This window comes from Typopeltis vanoorti, chromosome 3 (assembly GCF_054136105.1).
Source record: "Typopeltis vanoorti isolate ZY-2024b chromosome 3, IOZ_Tvanoo_1.0, whole genome shotgun sequence".
NCBI classification, from domain to species: Eukaryota; Metazoa; Arthropoda; class Arachnida; order Uropygi; family Thelyphonidae; genus Typopeltis; species Typopeltis vanoorti.
The window spans coordinates 149440637-149467372 of record NC_143551.1 but is presented as its reverse complement, the minus strand read 5'-3'; the positions used below and the strand labels follow the sequence as shown (position 1 = coordinate 149467372).

General features: G+C 35.3%; 1 protein-coding gene across 1 annotated transcript in view; it reads right to left on the bottom strand.

The window, feature by feature from the left end:
• Positions 1–26736, bottom strand: part of GlcT (ceramide glucosyltransferase) — a 157372-nt gene that overhangs the window by 58018 nt on the left and 72618 nt on the right. Inside the window, exon 4 of the mRNA XM_090416124.1 lies at positions 1424–1525. Coding sequence (XP_090272250.1) covers positions 1424–1525 — 102 coding nt within the window. The remainder of the gene's footprint in view (positions 1–1423; positions 1526–26736) is intronic.

Sequence of the window (26736 nt, the reverse complement as noted above, 5' to 3'; positions counted from 1 at the left end):
GAATGAAAACTATGTTTTGATATTTGTATACTTCACAAGTCCTACCTCTTCTCTGCAGACAGAACTACATCAGTATAATAAATGAGCAATCAACGATCCACATATGACAGAACATACCACACACATACCTAATAATCAAACTCATAAGTCATGAGTTTGTAAATAACAGTGAATTAATCGTAAAGATGAACTGGGATTTTAAAATTAAATTACAGAGTAACGATGACACTTAAGTTAGGAAAAAAATTATTTAATATCTAGAATTTTTGGCTACATTTCATCATTGTCAATACAGTTGAAAGAGATAAACACAATAAAAACACTTAAATTATAAAAGCATGACAATATATATATATATATATATATATATATATATATATACATACACAGTCAACTACAGGAGGATAACTATTTATAACTATTAGAATTCAAAGAAATAAATTTAAATAATTACAATTTTATAAACAGGAATAAGGATAAACAGGTATGGGAGGATACTAAGCCAGAATTTATGACAAATTCAAATAATTTTACAATGTCAGAGGAGAAATCATTGCAAAGTAATTCTATCGTACCAGCTAGAAGAATATTTGTGAAGAGTGAAACTACATTAAAACTGATTAAAGGATCTGTGAGTTGTAAAGATAATTATGATATTTTATTCTTGAAATCTAAATTTTTAATGAAAGAGATCACTAGCCTGTGCCACTATTCAAAGCATACGTATGTGCATCTTTGTTCCACAGAGACTGTAACAGTGACAAATTTCGTATCTGTTACATTACCCAGACAATTAGTATCAACAGATACAATTTTGCACAGAAATATTACTTTGATATCAGGTTTTCCTTGTTAGTGTCAATGGAATCATATGCCTTAAAATGAATACTATTATATTATTATTTATAGACATATTCCTTATTTATTCTTTTGGTCTGTTCAAATAACTACATCATTGTTCATCTTGGTTATGCCCTTGTTTTTGACATTCCTTATAGTATAATATAATGGCTTCGGTGTCTTAATATTTAATAAACCACACTAGAGTCACAATTCAGTTAGTTCACAATGTACATAAGAATAAATTATCAGTGGCATATAGAGATTCTTCCTGGAGAGAGAGAGAGGTCAATATGATATGATTTTCTTAAGGTGAATTTGAGAATTTTTTAATCATCTTGCTATATTATTATCTACCAAATATACTATCAATTCAACAACAGGAATCCATCAAAATTATGACAGAATATACTTTGAGAAGTATAATCTCCTCGAAGGGAGTCTAGAAACCACAAATCCCTTCTCAATTGGATATAATGCTATATTATAACTATTTAATCAAATATCTATAATTCACCAAACTCACAAAATCTGGGAATATTTCAGTACTAAATGATCCAGTTAAGAAATAAATTTTACTTACTTCTGATGCCACTATCAGAGACTAGAATAAGTTCATACTTGGCAGCTTCATAGCCTGGTTGCATGTTATTGATCTTGGGATTGACACCTACTTGCTTTCCCCCTACATTATACACATTTTATATTTAATAAGAAATGGAATGAATGAATGCATGCTTGCACTCTCTCTCACACACACACAAAATTAACATTTATAACCAATTCACTTTTCAGAAGTTTCTCACATTTACAGTAAATTATTCAAATATTCACATATTCCTAAAAATATTATTTAAAACTAACTTAAAAATACAAAAGACAAAGTTCAACATGAAAATTCCAAAAACAGTAATAAATTTAAATCGATCTTGCCCAGATATAGGATGGATGTTCCCCTCTGCAGTGCATTCATGAGAACAATTTGTCCATTTAGAAAGAGTTGGGTTCAGATGCAAGGAATCTTTATAAGGATGTTTACAACGGAAGGCAAGTTAGCCAGTCTCTCATACAAAGTGCAGAATTTTAACACAAAAGAAACAGAGATTTTCATCCCACACAAGCAACCCACACCAGAGGGAGGGGGAAATTAAAATAAAATAAAACATGCAATTAACAGACATAATATGCTAAAGTGGAATAACAACTTCCTTATCTCCACATGTTAGTGTGTTCTTCAATAGCCAAGTATTCTTATGACCTACTTTAGCAAGCTCAATAATATGTCCTCTAAACTTAAACTCTGTCTACTACCACTCTTAAATCTCTAGCTTCATCTATTTCCTGAAGTACAGTGCCATCAATGTGGTATACACGGTTCTGTAGTCTATTTATCCCAAAATGCATAACTTTACATTTCTACACATTAAACTGACACTCATTATCTTTTACCCATATTGATGCCTATTTAAATCCTCCTACAAGGTCTCACCACACCCTCATTAACTATTACTCTATCTAATTTTGCATCATCAGCAAACAACTGAATATTTACTTTCAGGTTATTTCCTATATCATTTATGCACAAATTAAACATCAATGGTTCCAGCACTAAACCTTGTAGCACACCATTCACCTTAATTCTACCCCTCCATATATCATTTTTGGATCTCTCTCCAGCAACCACCCTCTCATCCACTTAACCAGTGTCATATACATCCCCATTTGTTCTAAGTTACATAAGAGTTCTGCCTTTGCAAAATCCAACAGAATCATCATCATATAGCCATTTCCTTTATCCAACTGTAATATTTTTGTCGGTCGTCTGTAATATTTACTGTCTGTGCCTTTAGTAATTTATTTTCTTCTTATTGTGTGTGGCAGTTTTAATGCCTTAATTTTTTTCTTAGTATCACTTAAACTTTAAGATTCCTACAAACAGTGACGCTGCTGGTGAATAAGACTGTGAACTAGGCCAATTCACCGGCACAGATAACTATCTCCTACGCTAAAAGAAATCATGAAAATTTATTTGATTAATGACTGCACTACCTCAGTTCTTCACATAAAGCATCGGAGAAATGTTATAACACCCGTAGGATATAGCTAAATCTAATTGGCTTAATTAACAGTCGTGGCAATTCCTCAAATTCTAAGCATACAGGTTCAAAGTTTTTGCGAGGTAGTGCATTGTACAAAGATCAAACGATAGTCTCTATTAAGCAAACAAAACACATTCAAAGTAATTCTACACTATTGTACGCTTTTCACACATCTTCTTACTTAATCTTAGCATGAATTTCAATTACTATCTAACATGATTTAATTTCCCATTTACAGTGAGGGGAGGTTCTCATACTATACATTTCTGTCTGACACTACTTCTAATTTTTGCTATGCTAGCATTTTAATTTCAATCTAAGTTCCCTTACTTGCTATAAGTTGCAGAAACTTTCACTTCTCCAGGGCTCCCCATTTCTCCATGGGTTGCATACCAATGAGTCCAAATGGGCCTGCGGACTGCAGCTAGATGACAACAACAGAGAGAGACCTTGTTCTTAAGCCCCCTATATATGGTTTTCGGGAGTTCAGTGATTCAAGGTCGGAGACCCAAAATATCCTGCATCACTCTGAAGTCAGCGGTCTTGAGCTTCAATGAAGGCGGGAAACTTCCTTGCTCGAATGATCTTCAGTGCTATTGTTCACTTTCAAGTCCCAGATATATAATCCTCTTTAATCTTTTTTACTTAAGGTAGAACTACTTCAATACTAGGCTATCTTTACAATATCATTTTGATAAACATGCATAAGTGCACAATTTGAATATTTATATTATTTAATATTTTTATGAACAATTCTGTGTTACTCTTTGTGTCAGATATCTGAATGGGTTTACAATTAGCATAGCAATATAATAAAGTATAGTAAATATAATAAATCGTGTAGTTTTATAATATTTACACAATTTATGACCTCAGTAAAGACAAGGTAGTAAATTATTAAGGCATGACAGACCCTTTAAAAAGCCATGTTGCCTCTCATACAGCATCATATTCTTATCCACCCATTACTGAATCTCTTTCTGAACAATTTTTCCAGTACTTTTACCACCATGCCTGAGATACTGATTGGTTCTATACTATAATTTACTACTGCAATCTTAGAACCTCCCATATGCAAGGAAATTATTTCGCCCGCTTTCCACTCCCTTAAAACTCTACCAGAGCTGAAACTTAAATTAAAGAGCCTAGTTAGAAGCATTGCCAATTTCCTCGCACATCCCTAGCTGATATCGCATTTAATCCTACAACTGTATTTACATCGAGATTCTGCAATATCCCAAAAACCTCCAATTCATACACCTCTGTTCCCACATTAGTGTCTGTCACATATGTTAAAGCAGTAATCTCACTAAAATGATATATCCTTGCAAAGTGATCACTCAGTAACTTGACTATTTTATCTGCTTCTGCCACCCCGTGACCATCATCACTCATTAAGGTTAATCTTCCATAGTCATTCTTCCTCTTACTTACCACATAACAAAAGAACTCTGGGATTTCCTTTGATCTGCTCAGCTGGATTCTTCTCATAATCTGATTTTGCTTCCTTGACATACTGGTTACTTTCCTGCTTTGTACTATAGTGAGTTTGCTGGTCACCTTTCTCTTTATATACCATCCACAGAATTTTCTTCTTCTTCTGCAGCCCGTGCTTAACGATATTACTCATCCATCTAACTCCTACCTTATTAACCCTCCTCACCTTAAGTATACAATTTAATATTGTTCCTATAGATGACTCAAAACTCTAGATGCACTACTAACATCCTTATCCTGCAGGGCTTTATGCTATAGCACAGATTTAAGCTTCTTCCTAAGCTTGTCATAATCATTTACCTTGTAGTTCCACATATACCCCTTCTTGACAGAATATTCCTCATGTTGTACAATCTCCCAAGTCAAGACCACATGATCACTTTTACAAATTGGAGACAATGTGGTCACCTTGGTTACGAATAGCTCTTCTGATCCTATGACTATGTCCAATACTCTCCCATCCCTACTCCTGTTCATCACATGTTGCCTAAAGTAATTATCTCTAAGTAAGTGTATAAATTCCAGCTCCTTCCTGGCATGTGCTGTTTCTTCCTTCCAGTCTACATCTCCATAGTTGAAGTCCCCCCATAATAATGCCAGCCTGGCTGACTGAGTGGTTAGCGTATCTGCTCTCCAGCCAAAAGGCAGCAGGTTCGAATCCCAACGTGGGCATGGATGCTTGTGATTGTCTGTGGAAATACTAGTGGTGGTCGGCAGTAGATGGTGTTGGTATAGTTGCAGTCAGTTGGATTGAGTGGTGGGGACAGAGTTGTAGAGCAGGTGCCCTCCTTCGATGAGTCTTTGGACTCCCTGGAGGTGTCAAATAATAATAATCACTTGAATCTGTACTCATTTGTCGATGCATGTGTTTCAGATCATCCACGGAACTCCCTGGCCTACAGCAACAAACAACTGTATTTTGTCTTACTGGCATTAATCTTGCACCAGACTGCTGCAATGAACAGCTACCCTTCCAACCCATCTCCTATTTTTTTTTTTTTTTTGGCTGCAATTCATCTGCTATCATCAGCAGTACCCTTTCCCCCATCCTATCTTCTCTATCTTCCCTGAAAATACTGAATGCTTCACATTCTATCCCTTTAACTACACCATCTGTTGTTAGCCAAGTTTCACTAATGCCTATAATTTCTGGCGAGGTTGCACTAACCAATGTCAAAAACTCCTCCTTCTTGTTCCTGATACTTCTGACATTAGTATATAGAAACTGCAGCATCCCTTTAGGCCCCATCCACCTTTACTTCCTGAATTGAGTGGTATATGGTCTTTCCATTCTAAAAGTTGATATTTTAAAAGAAACAATGTTGAAATCTAAACTTTTTATCTCCAATTAAGGAAAAAAGATATTTACTGTCTTTACCTGTTCAGATGAGATTAAGATTTATCAGAAAATGCCTCTTCATTATTGCTGATATTAAACTGTGAATGAAATTGTTTTGTATGTTTTTATTCTTCATTCACATTTAACATAATCTACCATATACTAAGCAAGACTTGTTTAAATATTGTTTATTAGTCCCTTGCTTAAGATTTATTATTCATGTATTATCCTTGAATTTTATCAGCTGTTATTTAATTATATAATTTTAATGTATATTATACTATTGAAAGGACTCTGTAGTAAATAACATTTATCTTATTACTTTATTCCTTCAATAATATTATAAGGAACTCTATGTATGTAACTTTTATATGGCTTATATAAACTGTAACATATATTTTATTAATATTATTTGTAAATGAAATGAAAGAGAAAATTAAGTAACTATGATATTTTTATTATTATTTTTCATTACTCAGTGTAAAGGTATAACCTTATGTAACGTTAATGCTTATATTTACGTTCTGTTTTGATTGTTGCCATGGAGATAGAAATAAAATAGAACATGCGAGCATAGAGCGTCCGCTTCGATAATTGGGAGAAGAGAAATTAATGAGTTGGACGGAGTGAACAAGTTTTTTTTAGGCGGGAAGAAGGAAGGCATATAAGCGAGAGGTAAAAGTAAACAAGGACACTGAAGGGCAAGAAATTCAAGGGAGTAGCATTCAGAAGTGTACAGAGACGAGGAGAAAACTTATAGATAGCTGAGAGTAAAGTCAGCGGTGGCAGTAATAGGAATTTAGTGCCATGATGAGATAACTGAAAGACCGGCAGATTAATAGAAGATTCAGAATAAATCCACAAGTTTTAGAATTACAACGTATTCCTATATCGCTTTAAAGAAGGATTGTACAAAGCTCAATTTGTTATACAGTAGTAAACATGGAATAATTATTCTGCCCTATAGTAAGCCCATTAAGAATTGTGTAGCGCGATAAATAATAATTCAGTTATCTCCTTGAAGAATTCTTTTGAATAGTGTTCCATCGGAGTAACAAGTGAATATAAGTTGAAATGTGCTCACATTGAATCCGATGTGCTAAGGATTAATCCTGGTAAGAACAGTCCTATTTTATTTCAGTGTGAAGGTTTAAGTGATAGTTCCGTCTCAAATTTCCTAGCATTTACTGTGGTGTTTCACTGAATTTAGCCGAAGTTAGAAGTTGAAATTAATTCCCCTTGAAGCAATAACTGCCACAGTTAATAATGTTATAAGTGCTTGCTAAGTATTAAATATAGAGTGTAACTGAGCGATACCAGCAAATTTATTTAGCAAGAAATTCTGTAGTATTGATCATCGTGAACAATCTTTGTGATTGAGAAAACTGTGAATTTTGTATCTGAAGATTTAAAATCTAATTTAATATGAATGTTTTGACCTGAAGAACTAAGTTAATTGTATTATCTTATTTTTGGAGTTAAATTGATGTATTTGTCATATAACCTTGTATTAAATGTTTTGTTTTGTTGATTTCAATATTGTGTGTGCCTAATTCTTTTTCATTGCATCGTTCATAAAAAGTTCGAACCTTGCGGGAGCCCTAACTGAAAAATATTAAATTCGGCCTGTATGAATAAGGAGATTGCTAAGTTAATTGAAAATTTATTCTACTATTTTACATAGACTAATCTAAATATAGGGTAGCGCAGTATAAATATAAATTTCCCTACATTTTGATTAGTAATCAATCAGCAATTAATTGATTTTATTAAGAACAACATTACAACAAGATGGCGAACCATAGAACCAAGAAGGACATTCCAACACTGAAATCTGAATTCACCACAGAATTCAGGTTTCAGCAATAATGAAGAGGCATTTTCTGACAGCTAAAATCAGTCCAGGAATATTCAATGTCCATATATGGATTTTAAAAAAAGCTAAAAGCTGCTCTATAGAGCTCGGTCAAAATGAATGTCATGCTTGAGTAATAAATGACTACATTGAATGATGCAACATTATCCACATTGTTTACAAAATGTGCTTAGCAAGCCTCAAATAAAGCCAGTGTTGACTGGAAAGTCATTCTAACTGCTAACAGTACATAAATATTGGAGGATACAAGAAAACTATATACCTTTATGTACAATGTTAAATTACTCATATTCTAATTCAAGTCCAGGGAGAGTACTGTTTTGGTTCCTTAGAAGTGTATTAATCTTTAGTAATACAGAATTTTCATTAACATAATTTGCTCTATAAAAGTTTATTGAATAATCAATAAAAAATAAAAGTATTGTGTGAAATTTATCTTACACAAAAAGACCCAAATTTTAAGGAAATTTTTTAAAGGATCACAAGATGGCTCCCCTTCACTAATAATATACCTTTATGTACAATGTTAAATTACTCATATTCTAATTCAAGTCCAGGGAGAGTACTGTTTTGGTTCCTTAGAAGTGTATTAATCTTAGTAATACAGCATTTTCATTAACATAATTTGCTCTATAAAAGTTTATTGAATAATCAATAAAATATAATATTTTACATAATCTCTATTAGTTATACAACAGAGTTCAATACCAGTTGTATCTAATTAGAAAACTAAATAATTAGGAAACAGGGTTTGACAACCACAATGAGTGAGTCCATGTAGACCTGGAAATAATACTAATTTGGGACTTGGCCAACCAAATTATTTTGTATTAGCTAATGCTACATAGACATCCATAACAGAACATGGATATCCCCAGATGGTACAACATTTATTCAGATTGATCATGTGCTTATAGATAAAAGAATGGTATCAAGTATTAAGGATGCATGAAATTCATCTTACACAAAAAGATCCAAAGTTTAAGGAAATTTTTTAAAGAATCACAAGATGACTCCCTTCTACCAATAATATACCTTTATGTACAATGTTAAATTACTCATATTGTAATTCAAGTCCAGGGAGAGAGTACTGTTTTGGTTCCTTAGAAGTAATACAGAATCTTTAGTAATACAGAATTTTCATTAACATAATTTGATCATATAGGAAAGCTTGCTGTAATTCAGATCATTATTTGGTTAAAATTAAGTACAGGTGCAGAATCTCAGTGAAGAAACAAGAAATGCTGTGAAACAAAAGAAAATTGGTATTGTTAAATTAATTTTTTTTAATGAAATGTAATTTTTTTTTATAAGAATGGTAATGACTTGCAAGTTATGCAAAACAAAATGTTTGAGAATACTTTTCATTTATTTCAAAATTAATCTATGGACACAGGGTAGGTTTTAGTTTATAACAGGGTGAGAGATAAATAGTGCTACCTGTTGTCGTAGATAATAATGACTTCACATTTCAAAAACAGCAGCGAGGTATCTTTGAGAGCATCTCCATTTAAACTAACTTTACGGAGGAACAAACCATAATTCAGCCACTAGAGGGCTATATGGTGCGTAGTGTTTGTGGATAGCTCCTGAACAGATAAGTGATATTTTGAGTAATAATTGGTGAATTTGGTATTTACATAGTATTGTTTACTTTTAGTATTTTAGCATGTCTAGGTGATTTTTGTTTGTTTTTTGAGTATTTTAATAGTAAATTGATATATACGATTATCTGTGCACATGGTTCCCATAAAGAGGAATACAAAGATGGCGTCCAGGTCGCCATATTTGTCTAAAAATTTTAACTTAAAGGATTTGATTCATACCGTTTGCGAAATGTATGCATTGAGGAGAGCAGTTGGAGTCTAGTTAAACAACGATAGTGGAGTGAATGTGTGCAAAAAGTGTAAAGAATGTGAGGATTTAAAGAATGCTTCAGGTCGTGTGAGTGATATTGTTGTTGAAAGTGAGAATCTAGATATGCGAGTATGAGATATGAAAGTGAGAATCTAGATATGCAAGGTATGAATGGTGATATCTGCGAGGTAGTACCTGATAGCTGTGAGAGTGGCGTTGAAAGTGAGAATGAAGGTAAACATACAGAACGATTGAATGAATCATCGGAGAATAAAAATGATGACACTAATGCATTGAGTGAGATCGCTCTATTACGCGGAGCGATACATAGGGCAAATTGGCACCTGGAGCGTTGGCAAAAATGTTTACCAAGCATACCGATTAATAATCGGCAAAAATATGATAGAAAAAATAAGGGTATGATAGTGAGTGTAAACAAGATGAAAGAGCAAGTCTTGTATGTAGATTCCTTAGTAAGAGGTGTGTTAGTTGAAAGTTTGACAAAATCGTACCAACTGGTGCGAAAGTTAAGAATGTAAGCAAGTCAATTAGAATGCAAAAGCAGCGGGTGAAAGAATCGAAAGTGGTTGAAAGTACAAATGATTTGAAAGGAAACACAATGACTATGAGTGAGGATGTGAAGGAATTGCTTGAGGTAGCAAAAGAGAAGAGTGAGAGAGTTAGGATGGAGAGTTTGTTGCTGCAGTATGACAGTGAAGATTATAGGAAGGCCATAATTGCTAATGACTTTATGCGTGAATTATGCAGTATGAGTGGTGGAATTTGTGGATATGTGGAATGAGTTCGATGGGCGAAAGGATTTATATAAAATGGATGATTTACATTTGAATGGATTTGGTGTAAGGAGACTTGAAAAGGTGTTGTCGAATGTAGTGGAAGTGAATGTGCAGAATTAGGGAAACTAGAGTTATTAAGTGTGTGTGTGGGGGGGGGAGTAGATATGCAGACTTTAGGGAGAGAGTTGAGTGTGTGAATGTGTGTAATATGCCCAAGCGAGTAGGAAAGACCACGAATCAGAATGGGATAGTTAGTATAAGGCAACTAAATAGGGATGGGACAAATAGGCTTCTGCAATTCATGTATACTATTAGGAAGTATTAGGAACAAGAAGGAAGAATTTTTGGCCTTGGTTGGCACTTCCAGACCACAGGTTATTGGCATTAGTGAAACATGGCTGACAAAAGATGACACAGCTAGTGGGATTGAATGTGAGGGGTATGGTGTGTTCAGGAGTGACAGGGAGAATAAAATGCGGGGAGGAGTGTTATTGATGATAGCTGATGAGCAACAGAAAGGAGAATAGAAGTGGAACTGCAGGATAGAGAAAAGAGGACATTTGAGGCTATTTGGTGTGAGATTGAAACTAGCAGAACAAAATATACAGTTGGGTGCTGCTATAGACCAGGTGATGGAATAGATTGTGGAGATAGTATGCATAAGCAAATAAAAGAAATGAGTGGAAGGAGAGTAATTATTATGGATGATTTCAACTATGATAACACTGATTGGAAGGAGGAGAAGACACATGGGAGGAAGGAATTGGATTTTATGCGGTTATTAAGGGATAACTATTTGCGACAGCATGTAATGGAAAATACTAGGGATCAGAGAGTGCTTGACCTAGTAACTGCATCAGAGAATTTGGCTGTAACGAATATGACCACGTTGCCACCAATTGGTGAGAGTGATCATAGGGTCTTGACTTGGAAGGTGGCTAAAGGTGTGGAATTTACAATTAAGACAAGGTACATGTGGAATTATCGGGCTGGTAAATATGACAAGCTTAGGAGTTTGATTGGTTCACTGCCATGGCATGTGAAACTGCAAGAGCTGGATGTTGATAGCACATGGGAGGTGGTTAAGAAGTGTTTGCATGAAGCAATGGCTGACTGGCAGGCACATGAACTGTATAAAGCGCAGGCCAGAAGGGTAACGAGTGTGGTAAGAAAACAAAAAAGGATTATGAAAGAACATTGGCCATGTGCAGGCTAAAGAGAATCCCAAACATTTTTTTCATGTGTTGCAAGTAAAAGAAAAAATGTATATACCAGAATGATTTTAAAGAATGCCGATGGTAGGGAGGTAACCGAATCAGTTAATATAGTTGAATTACTGAGCGAGCACTTTGCAAGAATATATCATCCAGGTGGTGACATTGCAGAAATGAATGAACCAATACAGGAATTGTGGTTAATGAAGTGGAGGTGAGTAGTCTATTGCATAACCTCAATGTCAATACATCTGTGGGATTGGATGGTGAAGCGGCTAAAGAATTGTAAGTACCCGTGACCATTTTGTTTAATTTGATTCTCGGGTCTGGGTTAGTCCCGAGGGGTGGAAAGAGGGGAAAATAGTTCCACTGCATAAAGGAGGTTCCAAGACTGCTGTTGTAAATTACAGACCGATTAGCATATCAGGAATCATTGTCAAGGTCTTGGAGAAATTGGTCAAGAGAAGAATACAGGATTGGATAGATGAAAATGGGATACTGTAAGGGGGACAACATGGTTTTGTGAAGGGTAGATCATGCCTCAGTAGTTTGCTCACGTTTTATAACACGGTGACGGCTGAACTGGATAAGGGTAATGGGTTTACAGTGATTCTACCGGACCTTGACAAGGCCTTTGACAGGATACCACATGGAACTCTAATCAATAAACTGGAGCAGATGGGGATGGATATAGGGGGTTGGTGAGATGGATAGGAGGGTCGCAGGAGAGATACCAGAGAGTGGTTTATTCAGGAGTTGAGTCCAAAAGACGGCTTGTGACTAGTGGTGTGCCGCAGGGTTCTGTTCTTGGACCACTACTTTTCAATTTGTTCATTAACGATATAGGAAAGGATCTGAGAGGAAGTGTTCACTTGTTTGCTGATGATGCAAAGTTGGGTAGAACAATTGTGAGTGCACATGATATCAAAATTTTGCAAGATGATTTGGATAGCTTGGAGAACTGGGCTAAGGAAACTGGATGTCAATTTAATGTGGCAAAGTGTAAGGTTATGCATTTTGGGGTGAAAAGATTAGCAGCAGTATATCACATTGGTGGAACCATACTCCAGGAGATTGATGAGGCCAGGGATTTGGGAGTGTTGGTGGATAGGGAGTTGAAGTTTAGGGGGGGGGGGGGCACATCCGCAAAAGTGGCTAAATCAGCTCATCGAATCACTTGGCTTCTGAAAAATACTTTAACAAGCAGAGACAAACAAGTTATTGTTTCTCTGTATCGAGTCCTAATAAGACCCCATCCAGACTACTGTGCCCAGATATGGGTGCCAGGGTTTCTTCTTGATGGGGAAGAGGTGGAGAGGATCCAGAGACGAGTGACCAAGATGATAGCAGGTCTGTGGAATGAACCTTATGAGAACAGGTTGAAGATTTGTGGGTTGCAAAAATTGGTTGATAGGCAGAAAAGGGGTGATATGATTGAGACATTCAAATTACTGAAGGGTTTCTATAAGATTAATTCAGAAGATATTTTTGAGAATAGGACTGGTGGTGGGAGGACTAGGGGCCATACATGGAAGCTGGGCAAGAATGTGGTTAGCAGGGGTGTTAGAGCTAGGTATTTTACTTGGAGAGTGGTGAATGAGTGGAATAAGCTGCCAGAGTCTATTGTGGGTGCTATGACTGTGAATGAGTTCAAGGCGAGGTATGATAGATACTGTGTGTGAATGTCGAATAGTTGTTCTTGACATGATGTTAGGGCCTCCCTCGATGAGTCTGTCGACTCCTTGGAGTTGCCCAAAATAATAATAATAATGAAGGAATTAACGTAGTGAATTATTTACATAAGATACTATCTCTTGGTTGAAAATAAAACTTTTTTTTTTATTACATTCATTGGAGGCTGTCCATGATCAAATAACTTGATAGTGAATGAGATGTTTTAAAATTGAAAAAAAAAAAGTGTAAATTATGCAAAGAAAATAAGGCAATACATTTTGAATGCAACCAGGCTGAAAATTTACTTGTCTCTGATAACTTGCTCATGGCAAGTGGGGGAGCAGATTCCTGGAGCCATGCTTCCATCTACCAGCAGCTCTTTCAAACACACACACACACACACACACATAGAGAGAGAGAGAGAAATAGTGTCTAATAGGGTTTGATGCTGTCTTTCAAGATGCCAAAATATTTAATTAGATCCAGGCAGAATGTACCATCCATACTACTTTGCTGCTTGCAAATAGAGCTTGCATTAAATTACATTAAATTGAAATGCTAGCAAAAGTGCATATTTATATCAATTTTAAGAACCTCCCTTCAGGCACTTAAGAAATCTGATATTCTAACCAGGTGATCTCTCAGATACAGCAGCTGTTCTATTGGATATTGTTACACCCTGATATCTTAAGAATGTAGAATTCCCAGTCTTTCTCTTCGTAATGTAACATGAAGAGAAAATAAAATCCCTGTATAAAAGCTAATACACAAATTATTAAAAAATTATTAAAAAAATTAAAATAAAACTCCTGTATAAAAGCTAATACACAAATTATTTAAAGAAAGAAAATATTCTTGCATGCAAGTAAAATATATAACAAAAAAAAAAAAAAGGTGTTTGTTGAACTAACTAAAAAAAAAGAAGGAATATATTAGTGTTGTGATATAAAAAAAAAATTTAGCTAAGTAAGACAGAAAGGATTAGTCAAATTGTTTGTGAGAGGCTAGAGATTAAAATATTAAGTAAATTCTTAAAAATTTGAAAGGGGGGATTAATTTAGAGGCTAGCAAAAATAAAAAAAATAGACTATCACTCAGGGTCAATTCCCGGATTTTAGACATCGTCACAGGCTCGCCGACCAAAGGATGTTTGGCAGAAAAACGCTACCCTAATTGGTTGGTGAAGTCGAATCAAGTAAGGGGCTGAGAAAAGAAATTAAAGAAGGTGCCGTTAGAGATCAAGGTATAAAAGGGTTAGAACCCCCCCCCACACACACACACAAAGAGGCTTTTTCCCGGAGAGTTTCTTCACGAAAAGTTTTCGTATAGGTTTCACATGGTTTTCCTGAGTGGCTAGATTGGAGTTATCTCCATCGTCACAACAAGGAAACAAAAGTGAGCGGGATTTCGATTCCGTATTTCCTATGGTAAGAAATGAGGAATGCCATTTAGCCAAAGGAAAGAAGGTATTATCTATGCGTTTCATCGTCCAGTGAAAAGGAAATCTGTAAAGAAGTCAGTGTCCATGTGATGAGTTTCACAGCCATTGTATAGATGATTCAAAGTGTGTCCTTAATTCAAGTACAAAAAGAATAGATCGCATAAGCACAGTTTAATGCCAAAAGAACTTAGGAGTGACCGATTATAGGAGAGATCATACCAGGATAGTTCAATTGGAAAAAGGTAGAGGCCAATATAGAAAACTCAAGAGAAAAAGGTATACTGTAAAAATCTCATGTTAACTGAAAATTGTCTGTGATTGTAATCATTATTCTATTACTGAACTGTTGAAGAGACTAAGGAAAGTTATACTAGGACTTTAGTGCATGACTGATTATAATGAAAGTATGCTTGTTAATATTAATATTATATAAGTAATTATGTGTCCTGAGATTTATGCATGTGTATTGTAACGTATAGGAAAGTTTTAAATGTCAAAGTTATGTGTTAACACAGTGAAAGGATAATTTAATCTACATAGTTTTAGATAGTTAAGTAGAGTGAGTTGATCATATGTCCATGTGCTACAGCATATAGCGTATATTCAGACTAATATAGGGTTAACTAAGGTGTTAATTAGATCTGGGATTATACATATGATTGTATGTGTTGAATTTGTTATGGTGGCATGATCGTAATACCCATATAGGATCATAGCTAAATTACTTATGATAAACTAATGTTAATTTGTAAATGTCTTCTTAGTATTGAATTGAATTATATTAGAAATTGAATTGTACCATACTAATGAGTATAATAAATGTTTGTTCATTGATAAAACAGTTGTCTGAAATTGCTGCCCAATGCACCACTTGAAAAACATACGAACCTAATCACACGGGAAATTAATGTTAAAAAACGAGATAAAGTGTCACGACTGCAATATTGTTTCACATTCAGACATATTTTAGTAATTGCTCCTTGTTTTTGTATTTTATATCTCAAATTAAATGTCCCAAAAGGCGCAGAATAATATAAATATTAGGGACACTACTAAGGGGAGAAATAGCTTAAATATTTGTAACTTGGGATAAATCTCATGCATAGATAATAGTTGAACATAGATAAGCAGAATTTCACTAGATAGAATAATAAACATAAAATGGGACACAACAAAATTGAAATGCTAGCAAAAGTGCATATTTATATCAATTTTAAAAACCTCCCTTCAGGCACTTAAGAAATCTGATATTCTAACCAGGTGATCTCCCAGATACAGCAGCTGTTCTATTGGATATGAAGGCCTCCATCTGGATGTTTACCTGTATTGTATTCAAAGCCATGTGAGGACCAAGGAAAGCAAGGCATATAGATCAGCTGTTTTTCTTAATGTACCATTATCCTTCAGTCCACTATATGAATTACTGGTAGATTACAAGACATAGATATGTATAATGCATAGCATTATACATGTCTATAAGGATATGTGCATTGCATCATGATACTAAGGCAATTGATGTGAAGTCATTAGCCTCTATACGGTAGCAAACAAATTAATCCGAACAAGCCAAATTTTCATCAAGTTTTTGGTTTGGTTTTTGTTTTAGTTCACAATGATATTTTCAGTTTTAGTTTTCATTCACTATTTTGGATGAGTGCTGCATGTTTTAAATAGTGTAAATTAGTTTACATTATTTAAAAGTATTTTATTTATTTTGTGTAGCCAAAAAATTAGCTACATCTCCAAGAAAGCATTCAAAAATATGTATTCTTTTGACTCGGAGACAAATTGCCAATGAGTGCAGTGTTGGTTCGGGTACTGTTAATGCGATTTTAAAAAGGTTTAGGGAGATAGGTACCTCAAGATCATTTACCAGTTAGGAAAAGCAAAATGAATCCAAGATGTCTGTTGTAGACTTAAATAGAGACTTGGCAGCTAGCGAGATTAATGTTTCTGACATGACAGTCTGTCAAAGATTGCTGGAAGCAGGGATGACTGCCCACAGACAAACCTGTTGATGAAGGCTATGCAGAAAAAGAGGCTCCAGTGAGAAGTGGAAGAAGGTCATATTCTGAGATGAGAGCCATTTCTTTGTCCAAAGAGAGTGAGTACCCTATGTTTGCAAATCAGCAGCTGAGAAGACTCCTGCCCACCTTCAACAAGCTCCTAAACAACAAGCTAAAAAGATGTTCTGGAGTTGTTTAAAACATAATGGTTCAGGATCACTTGTGCCTGTTGACAATATGATGAAAAGTGACTAATAATATTGGAGAAAAGAGAGGTCCCACAGATCCAGAAAGACAAGGAACTCACCCATCTTCCAACAGGATCTCGCTCCATGATACACTTAAAAAAAAAAAAGTGAAAGATTTCCTCAAAATCACAACATCCAATTGCTTTAGTAATTGGATGTTGTGATTGGATGATGCCAAGTAACTCTCCTGACATTAATCCAATAGAAAATTTGTGGGCCAATAGTGAAAAAGACACTTGGGAAAATTAAATTGTGATACAAAAGATAACTTAATACAATCCATCATAAAAGTATGGTTTCAAGATGCAGAAATAAGAAAAATGCGTTCTATGTTGGTAAAGTTTAAGTGAATTAATGAACTTATTAGGAACAGAGGAGCACATATAAATTATTAGGTAATGTTGGAGTTTCATTTTTGTACTTATTTTCTTGCAAAATTAAAATTTTTCTTTAAAATCTGTGTTCGGATTAATTTGTTTGCTATTCTACAAGTGGCCCAGTCATGAAGTGACTTCACACACAAACTTTGTTTGCTTACACCTGGTTAAAGGATGAAACCAAGAACATAATTTCTTGGCATCTTTAATTTATAGTATAACCAAGTGAAAAAAATTTCAACGTCTATCTCTAAAAAAAAAAAAAAACAGTCATCTCACTGACTATGTTATTGTTGATAGTAATGTCTTCATGCTAGTTCAGGATATAAGGTATACAGAGGATATGAAACTGGAAGTGATCATTACTCAGTTTTATGCAGCATAAAAATTAATATCACACTGAAAAGAATAATGTTAAGAACGTTTTAAACTTTGATAAGAATATAGAAGATAAATATCAGGAAAGTGGCAAAATGCTCTGGAGGTTACTGAAAAAAAAAAAAAAAAAATGCTTAGAAATGGAGGAAGGAGTACTGCAAAAGGAATCAATATGATAAAGGTGACTTAAACACAATATAAAGATATTCTAGATACTTGGAGTAATTACTTTGAGAGAATTAAATGAGACAAGCTGTGACAGAACAATAGTAGAAAATATTCAAAAGGAATGCAAACAGGAGTACATATCAATACTTTGGGTAGGTAGAAAAAGGTAGAGAAAGCAGCTTTAAATAAAGAAAGATGGAGAACATCTCAATACTTGAGATGTTCTCCATCTTTCCATCTTAGAAAAAAAAAAAAAAAGCAGAGAAAGGCAAACAGAGCAGATGATATTCAACTGGAAAAGCTCAAATATAGAGGTATAAATGTTTTTCCAGTGGCTACATAATTCAGAAGGTCAAATTCCAGCTGATGAAGCAGGGCTCTGACAGTTCCCATCTATTTAATGTTTTTTTGCCAAAATCATAAAATAAAACTGAATGTGAGAATTACAGATTCTCTACTAAGTGTTCTAAGTAAGATTTATGCACAACATTATTCAGAGGAGGCTAAGAAAAGTGGAAGAGAAACATGGTTGATTGGCTGTTTTGAATTTATGGCTATGAAGGAAGTGTATCATGTCTGAAAATTGCAAGTATCCTTCTGGCTGGTCTGCCTGTTTTGCAAGAAATCTGAAGACGAAGAAGTTGGGTTCAGGCCAAATAAAGGTTGTCAAGATCAGACTTTCACTATACGACAAATAGCTGAGAAATCACAAGAATATGACAACGCCCTACATTTAAGTTTCGTTGACATGGAAAAGGCATATGAAGGTGTCTAGAAAAAAGCTTTTCAAAATGCTACAAATTATATACAGTAAGTGGAACATTATACAGAACAATACACAGTCTGTATTAATTCTTTAAAGGTACCTGTGGCAAACAACAAATTACACGATAACCACAGTAATTAACTTTAATGAAATGAAAGTACAGATATCTTACTGAAAGTAACAGTACATCATCAGTGCATAGAAACAAGCAAATCAAAGAAACGGAAATACAAGGTACTGTATGCCCACAGATGTGAGCCCCCTTCAACACTTCTGTGCGTGTCAAAAGGAGAATCCATTCTGATATTAGAGTAATCAACGCGTTTCATGGGATGAGTGTTTATTATTGTACGTTGGAAAATTAGCTTTTCTTTTATGAAAATTCTAGTTCTTAAAGTGGTAACTATTTTGCTTGTACAACAGTTGGAAAATTTATGTATAAAGCACGTGACTTCGCGTGTTGGTGGCCAATTCATGCATCCTTTATTTCTTTCTCCCCTTCAGCATGAATTGATTATTCTTGGCACAAAGCCAAGATCGGCTCTACGAAGTGTGGGCACCTTTTCAATGAAAGTAGCAAAGTCCTTTTACATCAGCCAAATCCGAATTGGAACAATTCTCTTCCCCCCCAAAAAAGTTTGGGAAATTCTCATTTTATGTAATCATAAACGGTTGCTGCATGCTAGAAATTAATATATTAATAAATAATATTAAAACTATTTTTGATGTTTACATAAAATGAGAATTTCCCAACCTTTTTATTTTTTTTGGGGGGGGGGGGGGGGGAGAAGGGAGGAGAGAGAGAAAGAGAATCATTCCGATTCAGATTTGGCCGATGTAAAAGGGCTTTGCTACTTTCTTTGAAAAGGTGTTGATATTTAAAACTGCTTCTATGGAGAAGATGAGCTTCATCTCATCAGATACTATGTTTAGTGTCAATATTATGTTGTGCCAGACCAGACTTTTGAGATATCATGTATTCAATATAATATTGATGTTCATTAATTCTTTTTTCCAGAACAGTCTGTCTGCACAAAGTATGTCAATTTATATTCATAAGGTATCTGTGAATATAATTTATCATTAGCTTGTTTCATTAGCTGGTGTTTACCAGCTAATGAAACAACCTCCTTTGTGAATTTTTGGGAAATCATATAAACGAGGATTTCTTCCAAAATGAGCATGTAACTTATCTAAAATATTTTGATCTGAATTAACAACTTCATCAAGTTGTTAATTCAGATCAATTAATTTGTGTTTTTGTAGGGTTATAACTAATTTCTTGATAGGTGGAAGTATCCTGTAAAAGCAGCCTATCTTCCTCTCATAGTCAGCCTTATCCATTATTATTGTATGTATTGATTTTCCCATTGGTCTGACAGAAGGCAATTAAGAACCCTGTTTTCAACGATGATGAAAACAGCACTGTTAGACCTTACTGCCTATAACATCCCAAAATCCTTTGGGATGTTATAGGCAGTAAGGAAGATATTCCTGGTTGTACAAGGATACCATCCCCATTTATGAGAATTCTTTCTTATGACTGTTATTCTTTCATCCTTCAATTCACAGCAAATCCCCTCAAATACTCATTCTCATAGGAAGGGAGAATTCAGTGCCAAAACTCCTCACCTACCAGACACCCACTATATGACAAGCAAGACTGTGCTTAGAAGTGGAATGACAGGGCTTCCCCATGTGCCACACTGGCACCACAGCATGCTTTAGGCCTTGACCCTAGACCATGGGGAAGGAGACTTACTGCAACACAATTGATTCTGTGAGCAGGTCCACTAGTTGAATGATCATGACCTGGCATCCAGAACAGTCCACCTTACTGAAGCAGTGTGAAAATACTGGGATTTGCCCATTTGGATGTCCATGGGTCGTGAAGCAAACACAGCAGCAGAGTGTTTCTCAGTGATGATGGTTTGAAAAATAGGATAGTATAAAAGACTCAGAAATGCAAGAAATACAGAAAAAAGAAGAATGAAAAGGGTCAATACTATCACTGTGAGGTTCTCTCAACCAGGAATATCCCACATGGAGAGGTGTCTATGCAATAGGAATTAAAGTGAAAACATCACTGAATATGTGGAGGTGTCTGTGAGAAAGGGATCATTAATTAATCTGGTTGTGTATTAGGTAAGTTTTTTGGTGCATTGCATCACTCCAAATGTGTGACAAATACTCCAAGTTTGGTTGGATTTGTAATTTATACTAATAGCATTAGCAGTAAGATGTATTTGTGGTAGGGAGAAGCTCACATGTAAGTCAGCCAAGAAGAGAAAGAATCTGATCTTGTTAGGAAAACTAGGTAGAAAGGTAAGGGGAATTGAAGTGAGATCCTCCTTGTGAGAAATAAGATAGAACTGTAGTTTGATAGTATAGAAGGTTTATCAAGTTATCCTCACCATACTGAAGAATACCAAGGAAACAGAGTTTAAGATATTGCTTATGGAAGTTCATGAAGCTTCAACTGACTGTACACAACAACATTTGTCAAATGAAAAATGAAGAAAGTAATGGAGTGTACTATCATTAGCAAAGTGTAAGTAGGATTTGATGTAGTGGAAAAAGGTCATTTAAATACACAAGCTAGTGAATGGGTGAGAGTACAGAGCATTAGGATCCTACTTCAGAACGAATGAGAAGAAGCCATCTACCATAGTGCGTAGTAGAGAGGAAGTTGGCAACCAGTTGCAAAGGGTGGAAAGCAGAAAACAAGAAAGTGGTCTGAGCAAGCCTCTATGTTTATGCAATTGGATGTCTTGGAAATGTGAAGAAGGGTGATATAATTTATTCCTTTTCCTCAATTGAGAAATCATGTAGTACTCAAACAATTGAAGCCTCAAGATCTCCAGTAATTAATGACTTAAATACCAATCTCCTCACCATCCTCAAGTGGGATGAAGACAGTTTAACTTAGTAAATTTCAATGCTATAAAAACTGAAGCTTATCACACGCAAGAAATGAGTTTTTTCTTTCTTTCTTTATTTTTCTTTTTATTATTCTTTATTCTTGTGAATATATGTCTAATAATCTTTAACATGTCAAAAGTGCCATTAAAAACTCATTTAATTATCCTTCATGGGGAAGAAATGACCAAGAAGATTGCAACAAATTCAAAAGTAAGCTATCCTTTTTAAAACAATGCCATGACTCAAAGATAATTCCTAACTTCACTAAATTAAAGAAACTATGAAATCACTGGATGCTAATCATATTTATGTTAATGCTAGCCACTATGAGTCATCAAACATGATCTTGCTCTCGACATTTGCAAAATTCTTCATTCTTCAAGACACAATATCCTCGATCTTAAACATCAACACAACACAGTTTTAGACATATCAAGACAGTCTCTCCTACAATCTGACAATTTACTTAAAAGTCAAAACTAACCAAGATCAACCTGGCAACATATCTGGAAATTACCTCAACTTCAGTACTTACCAAAGGACATGATTATGCTACAGTGCCTAAAAAATTACAAGATCAAATCATTTACCAGAAGATTTACTGAAAATCCTACCAATAGCCAATCAATGGGATGAAGTTGCCATCAAAAAACCTGAAGATCCATTTTGGAAGAATCTCACATTTCTATGGCCTATCAAAAATCTGTAAGGGAGTCCCTCCCAGACCAACAGTTAATTAACTGCAAAGATGCCTTTACCAATCATCTAACAAAATTCCTAGCTCATCTTTTAAGCTCCTGAACAGGTCACATGAGCTTATGTGAAAAATTCATCAGAATTTTTGACCAAGATGTCTATAGACATCATGGTTAATTTCAACATTGTCATGTTTGTTTGTTGTTTTTTTTTTTTGTATTTTTTATTTATTTTTAATGTTGACCCTCCACAGATGAAAGGTCACAGGACCTATAACACAAGGTGTTATAGGTCTTGCCAACAGTGTGGGCAAGTGATTAAGGAGAAAATTTTTCTTATCGATATGTTTCTTAAAGAGTGAGAGGTAGTACTCAATGGGAAAAACAGTATGGGGAGATTGTTCCAAAGAACAGAGGGATGGAATGAAGGAAGTTGATGAGAAATTAGTTTAGTGTGTTTGAAGTTGGACAGTATGGGGTTGGCCAGTGACTGCTCTAGTTCTTATATGGTTAGAAGAAAGTGAAAGAATGGTAGCAGCCAATTCAGAGAAGCAATGCCCATGAAAGTACCTAGAGAAGACACAGTGCTGAAACAGAGCACCTATGATAAAGTAACTGAAGGGAGTCTGTAAGGGAAAGGTAGTCTATTAAGTGGATTATTCTATTCTGAATATCATCAAAAATTCTTAATGAGGTCTTGGGTGCTCACCACAAATGTGGGAGCAGTACTCCAAAGTTGATCAGATCTGAGACTTATAAAGTATTAGGAACTGAGAGGAAGAGAAGTAATGTTTAGAATGGAAAAGAACACCAAGCTCTTTAGAGGCTATGTAAGTAATATGTTTGTACCAAGATAAAGTGGGTGTCCCAGTCAACCAAAGAAGAGAAAACTGATCTTGAAAAGAAACTGGAACATTATCAAAAATGAGAGAGGATGAGATAGGATTTTTCTTGCAGGTAATAAAGCAGGCTTGAAGTTTTTTTGGCATTGAAATTTACTAAGTTGTCTTCACCCCATTTCAGGCTGTTGAGGAGGTTAGTGTTCAACTCACTGATTATGTGAGATCTTGGGGCATCTAATATTAGGATACTTCAAGGTTTATTGAATGAGGAAGAGGAATGAAGAGTAATGTCATTGATGAAACTGTGAATAGGATTTGATGTCAGAGAAAGGAGATCACTGATGTAAAGAGGGAAGGGTGTGAGTGAGAACACAGAATCCTGAGGCACTCCAGCATTGATGGGAAAATCTGATGAGAGGTAGCTGGGAGGCCATAAAAATAGCAGCTTGTTCAGAAGGCCTCGGTGCCAGAAACGATCAAATGCCTTGGAAATATCAAGACCAATAACATGAGTTTTTCTAAATCTTTCTATGGCCTGAGTCTAAAGATGGGTGAGATTAGCTAGGGGTCAGCTGTAGAATGAGAATGGCAGAATACATATTGGTGTTTGCTAATTAACTGTTGAGTCTCCAGGTAATAAAGAAGCTGGTTGTTGATAACCTTCTCCATAACTTTTGAAAGTACTGAGGTGAGAGCAATGGGATAATAGTTAGATGGCTGACTTTTGTCTTCCTTTTCAGATACAGGTGGGATGCAGGCTTGCTTCCATGCTATTGAGTAGATGCCAGTAGAATATGATAGTTTATATAGGTTATGCAGGAGGGCATAACCTATTCTGGAGCACAATTGAAGGAATACCATCTGGACCAGGAGCCTTATTAGTATCAAGATTAATGGGAGTTTTTCTGATGTCCTTTTGGTGAAAGTTCAGAGGAGGCATTTTGTGAAAGTATGGGAGGTGATTTGCTTTGGTCGTCCACACAGAGTTTTTTCCATGGAGGAAAAACCTGATGCCAAGAGGTCCACCTTTTCCTTGAGTAATGCTCCCATGTGCCATCTGGATGCAAGCGAGGTGGCAAGAGGTTATACCCAACAGCCTAGTAAGGGACCAGAAGGCTTGACTGGCAGTTGAGCAAGAGGCAACTTGCTCAACTGCCAGTCACTTGCAACTTCATAACTTATGTTTCTGGCTGTTGTGTAAGCTGAATAAGAAGCTGGAGTTGAGTGTCAGCTAGAGTGTATCTCTAGCTGACACCCTTCAACCGTTATCAGAGAAGTACCCTCATACACTTAAGCTACTTAATCTGCAGAATCCAATTCTACAAACAGATCAAAAGGTACTGCTCTGAAGTCCTTTGTCACCTGCACTTCCCAATTTCTACTTAGAGCATCTTGAAGACTTCCTATTCTCTTCAATACAGCCTCAAATGTCCTTTTGAGTATGATATGCTGTTTGCCATTTGCCTAGAGTCAGATGTGTCTCTACCAACGTTCATAACCAAAATCAATTGTGTACACCCATGCATCATGTAATTACAAAGATCCTGAAAAGATATAGTTTAGTCCTTATACTCATCTCTATCAATGAAATTGCCTCCTGGTTACTATCCACAAAAGATAAACAGTTTCACCCCCCCCCCTCTCTCTCTCTGTCCCTACCTGGTGTTTACCAGGTTCAGTGTGAGTGCCTCTGCTCATACTTTGGAAAAACTGGATGTTCAGTCAAAAAATGACTATAAGAACACTTATCTTACATCAACAACAATAAACTTGAAAAATATGGCTTGCTCAGCATAGAAAGAATGCTGATCACAATATTCTCTGGTCCAAAACTCACCTTTTACACTGGTACCAGTTTGGTTTGAGCAGTTATTTAAAGTAAGTGCTGAAGCACTTCTATATTACCCAAACTTAAATTGGAATGACTGCCTGTCCATTGCCAAGCTCTAGGAGAGTGTCATCCTCATAAATTGCAATGGCAAGCAACAGCATGCCCTCCCCCTTTTTTTTCCCTTTTAATAATACAATGCAGTATTTAATTATTTTGTCTAAATTTTGTTAATTTTTGTATTTCAATTCATTTTAATTTTAGTTTTAATTATAATCTCATTTTATTTTGTAACCACCTGTATGGTGGTATTCTGGCAGGTGGCTTAGATATGTTAAATATGATTAATGTTATTTTGTCTAGATTTGCCTTGTGATTATGCTGATCCAGGCCTGTTAATTTCTGGTCGAAATATTTGCAGTGATAAAAATTACTATTCTTTATTCTTGTGAATATGTGTCTAATAATAATCTACATGCAAGAAAGATTTTACTTCACTTCCACTTACTTTTGATAATATTCCAATATCTTTTCAAGATTAGCCCTCTTCTCGGGCTGATTGTCACATTCAACTTATTCTGGCACAAAATACTACCTCCATAGCCACCTCAGCATCTAAAAAACTTGTTCTTTTGCATTCAAAACATTCATTTTCTTCTGCTCAACTCATACCAATTTATAAGTTTTAGATCTGACCCACCTCAGAATACTGTTCACACATTTGGAATGGTGCACCTAAAACCTCCCTAAAAATTCTTCACATCAAATGGAAGAGGGCAATCTGCTTATGACATCATCATCTCCTTTCAGTCACTTTCCCATATGTTCTGTTTCTGCTCTACTAAACTGGCCACTGCCATTCCTCCACTTACTTCCATACTGAAGAAGCTTCTCATTATCTTTCTTCATTCCAACCACCTCTGTGATCTCGAACAATCTCTGCCAAACTGTTCATCCCACTGAGCATTACCTCCAACTCTTTAAGAAACATATCAACAAATTACAACTTTCTCCTGACACTGCTGTATCATATGTCTTGTGACAAAATCAAATGGGTGGGATTATTATTATAAAAAATAATAATCAGCTTCTCCAAATCTTTCCATAGTTTTTGTATACAAAATTGGTGGGAATGGCTAGGGAATAATAAGATGGGGATAGAGGGCAGCAGAATCCACACTGCTGGTCACTCATTAGTTGGTAGGCTTACATGTCATAAAGAAGTAGGCTATTAATGACGTTCGTTATTTTACAGAGGACCAAGGCAAAGGTAGTAGATTGACAGGTCATTAGTTTGGAAATGGTGGAATATAGGATTTTTTCAATGCTGTGGATAGATGCCAGACAAAATAGGAAAGATTAAAATGACATAAGGTGAGTACTAATTGAAAGACATGTTGGGGTCTGAGGTATTCAAAGATTCTTATGATTTCTTTCTGATGAAAGACCAGAGAAGGGATGGCGCAAGCTGAATTTGGTATTGTAGAAGACCTCAACAAAGTAATCTGACAAGGTCTTCTACATTCTATGCAGGAAACAGAGGAGAAAAATGATGGTGGGAGATAACTTACGTGTATTTAATTTATTAACTAATTTATTTTATTATATTACTTACAAACACTAAATGTGGTTGTAACTTTATAATTATTATAAACCACATAACTGATTAGCTTTCTCCCATTTCTCTTAACTGTTGCTTTGCATGTATACTGATAACTGAATAATTTTGCTATTGCCAATTATAGCATCTAAGTCATCCACCATCACCAAATAGATTTATTTACTTTTATTTCTTGCAAAAGAGAATAGAAGCTTTATTTACTTTGTTCACTGCCATTCAGCAGTTTAATTCCCAGAAACTTTTTTTCCCCT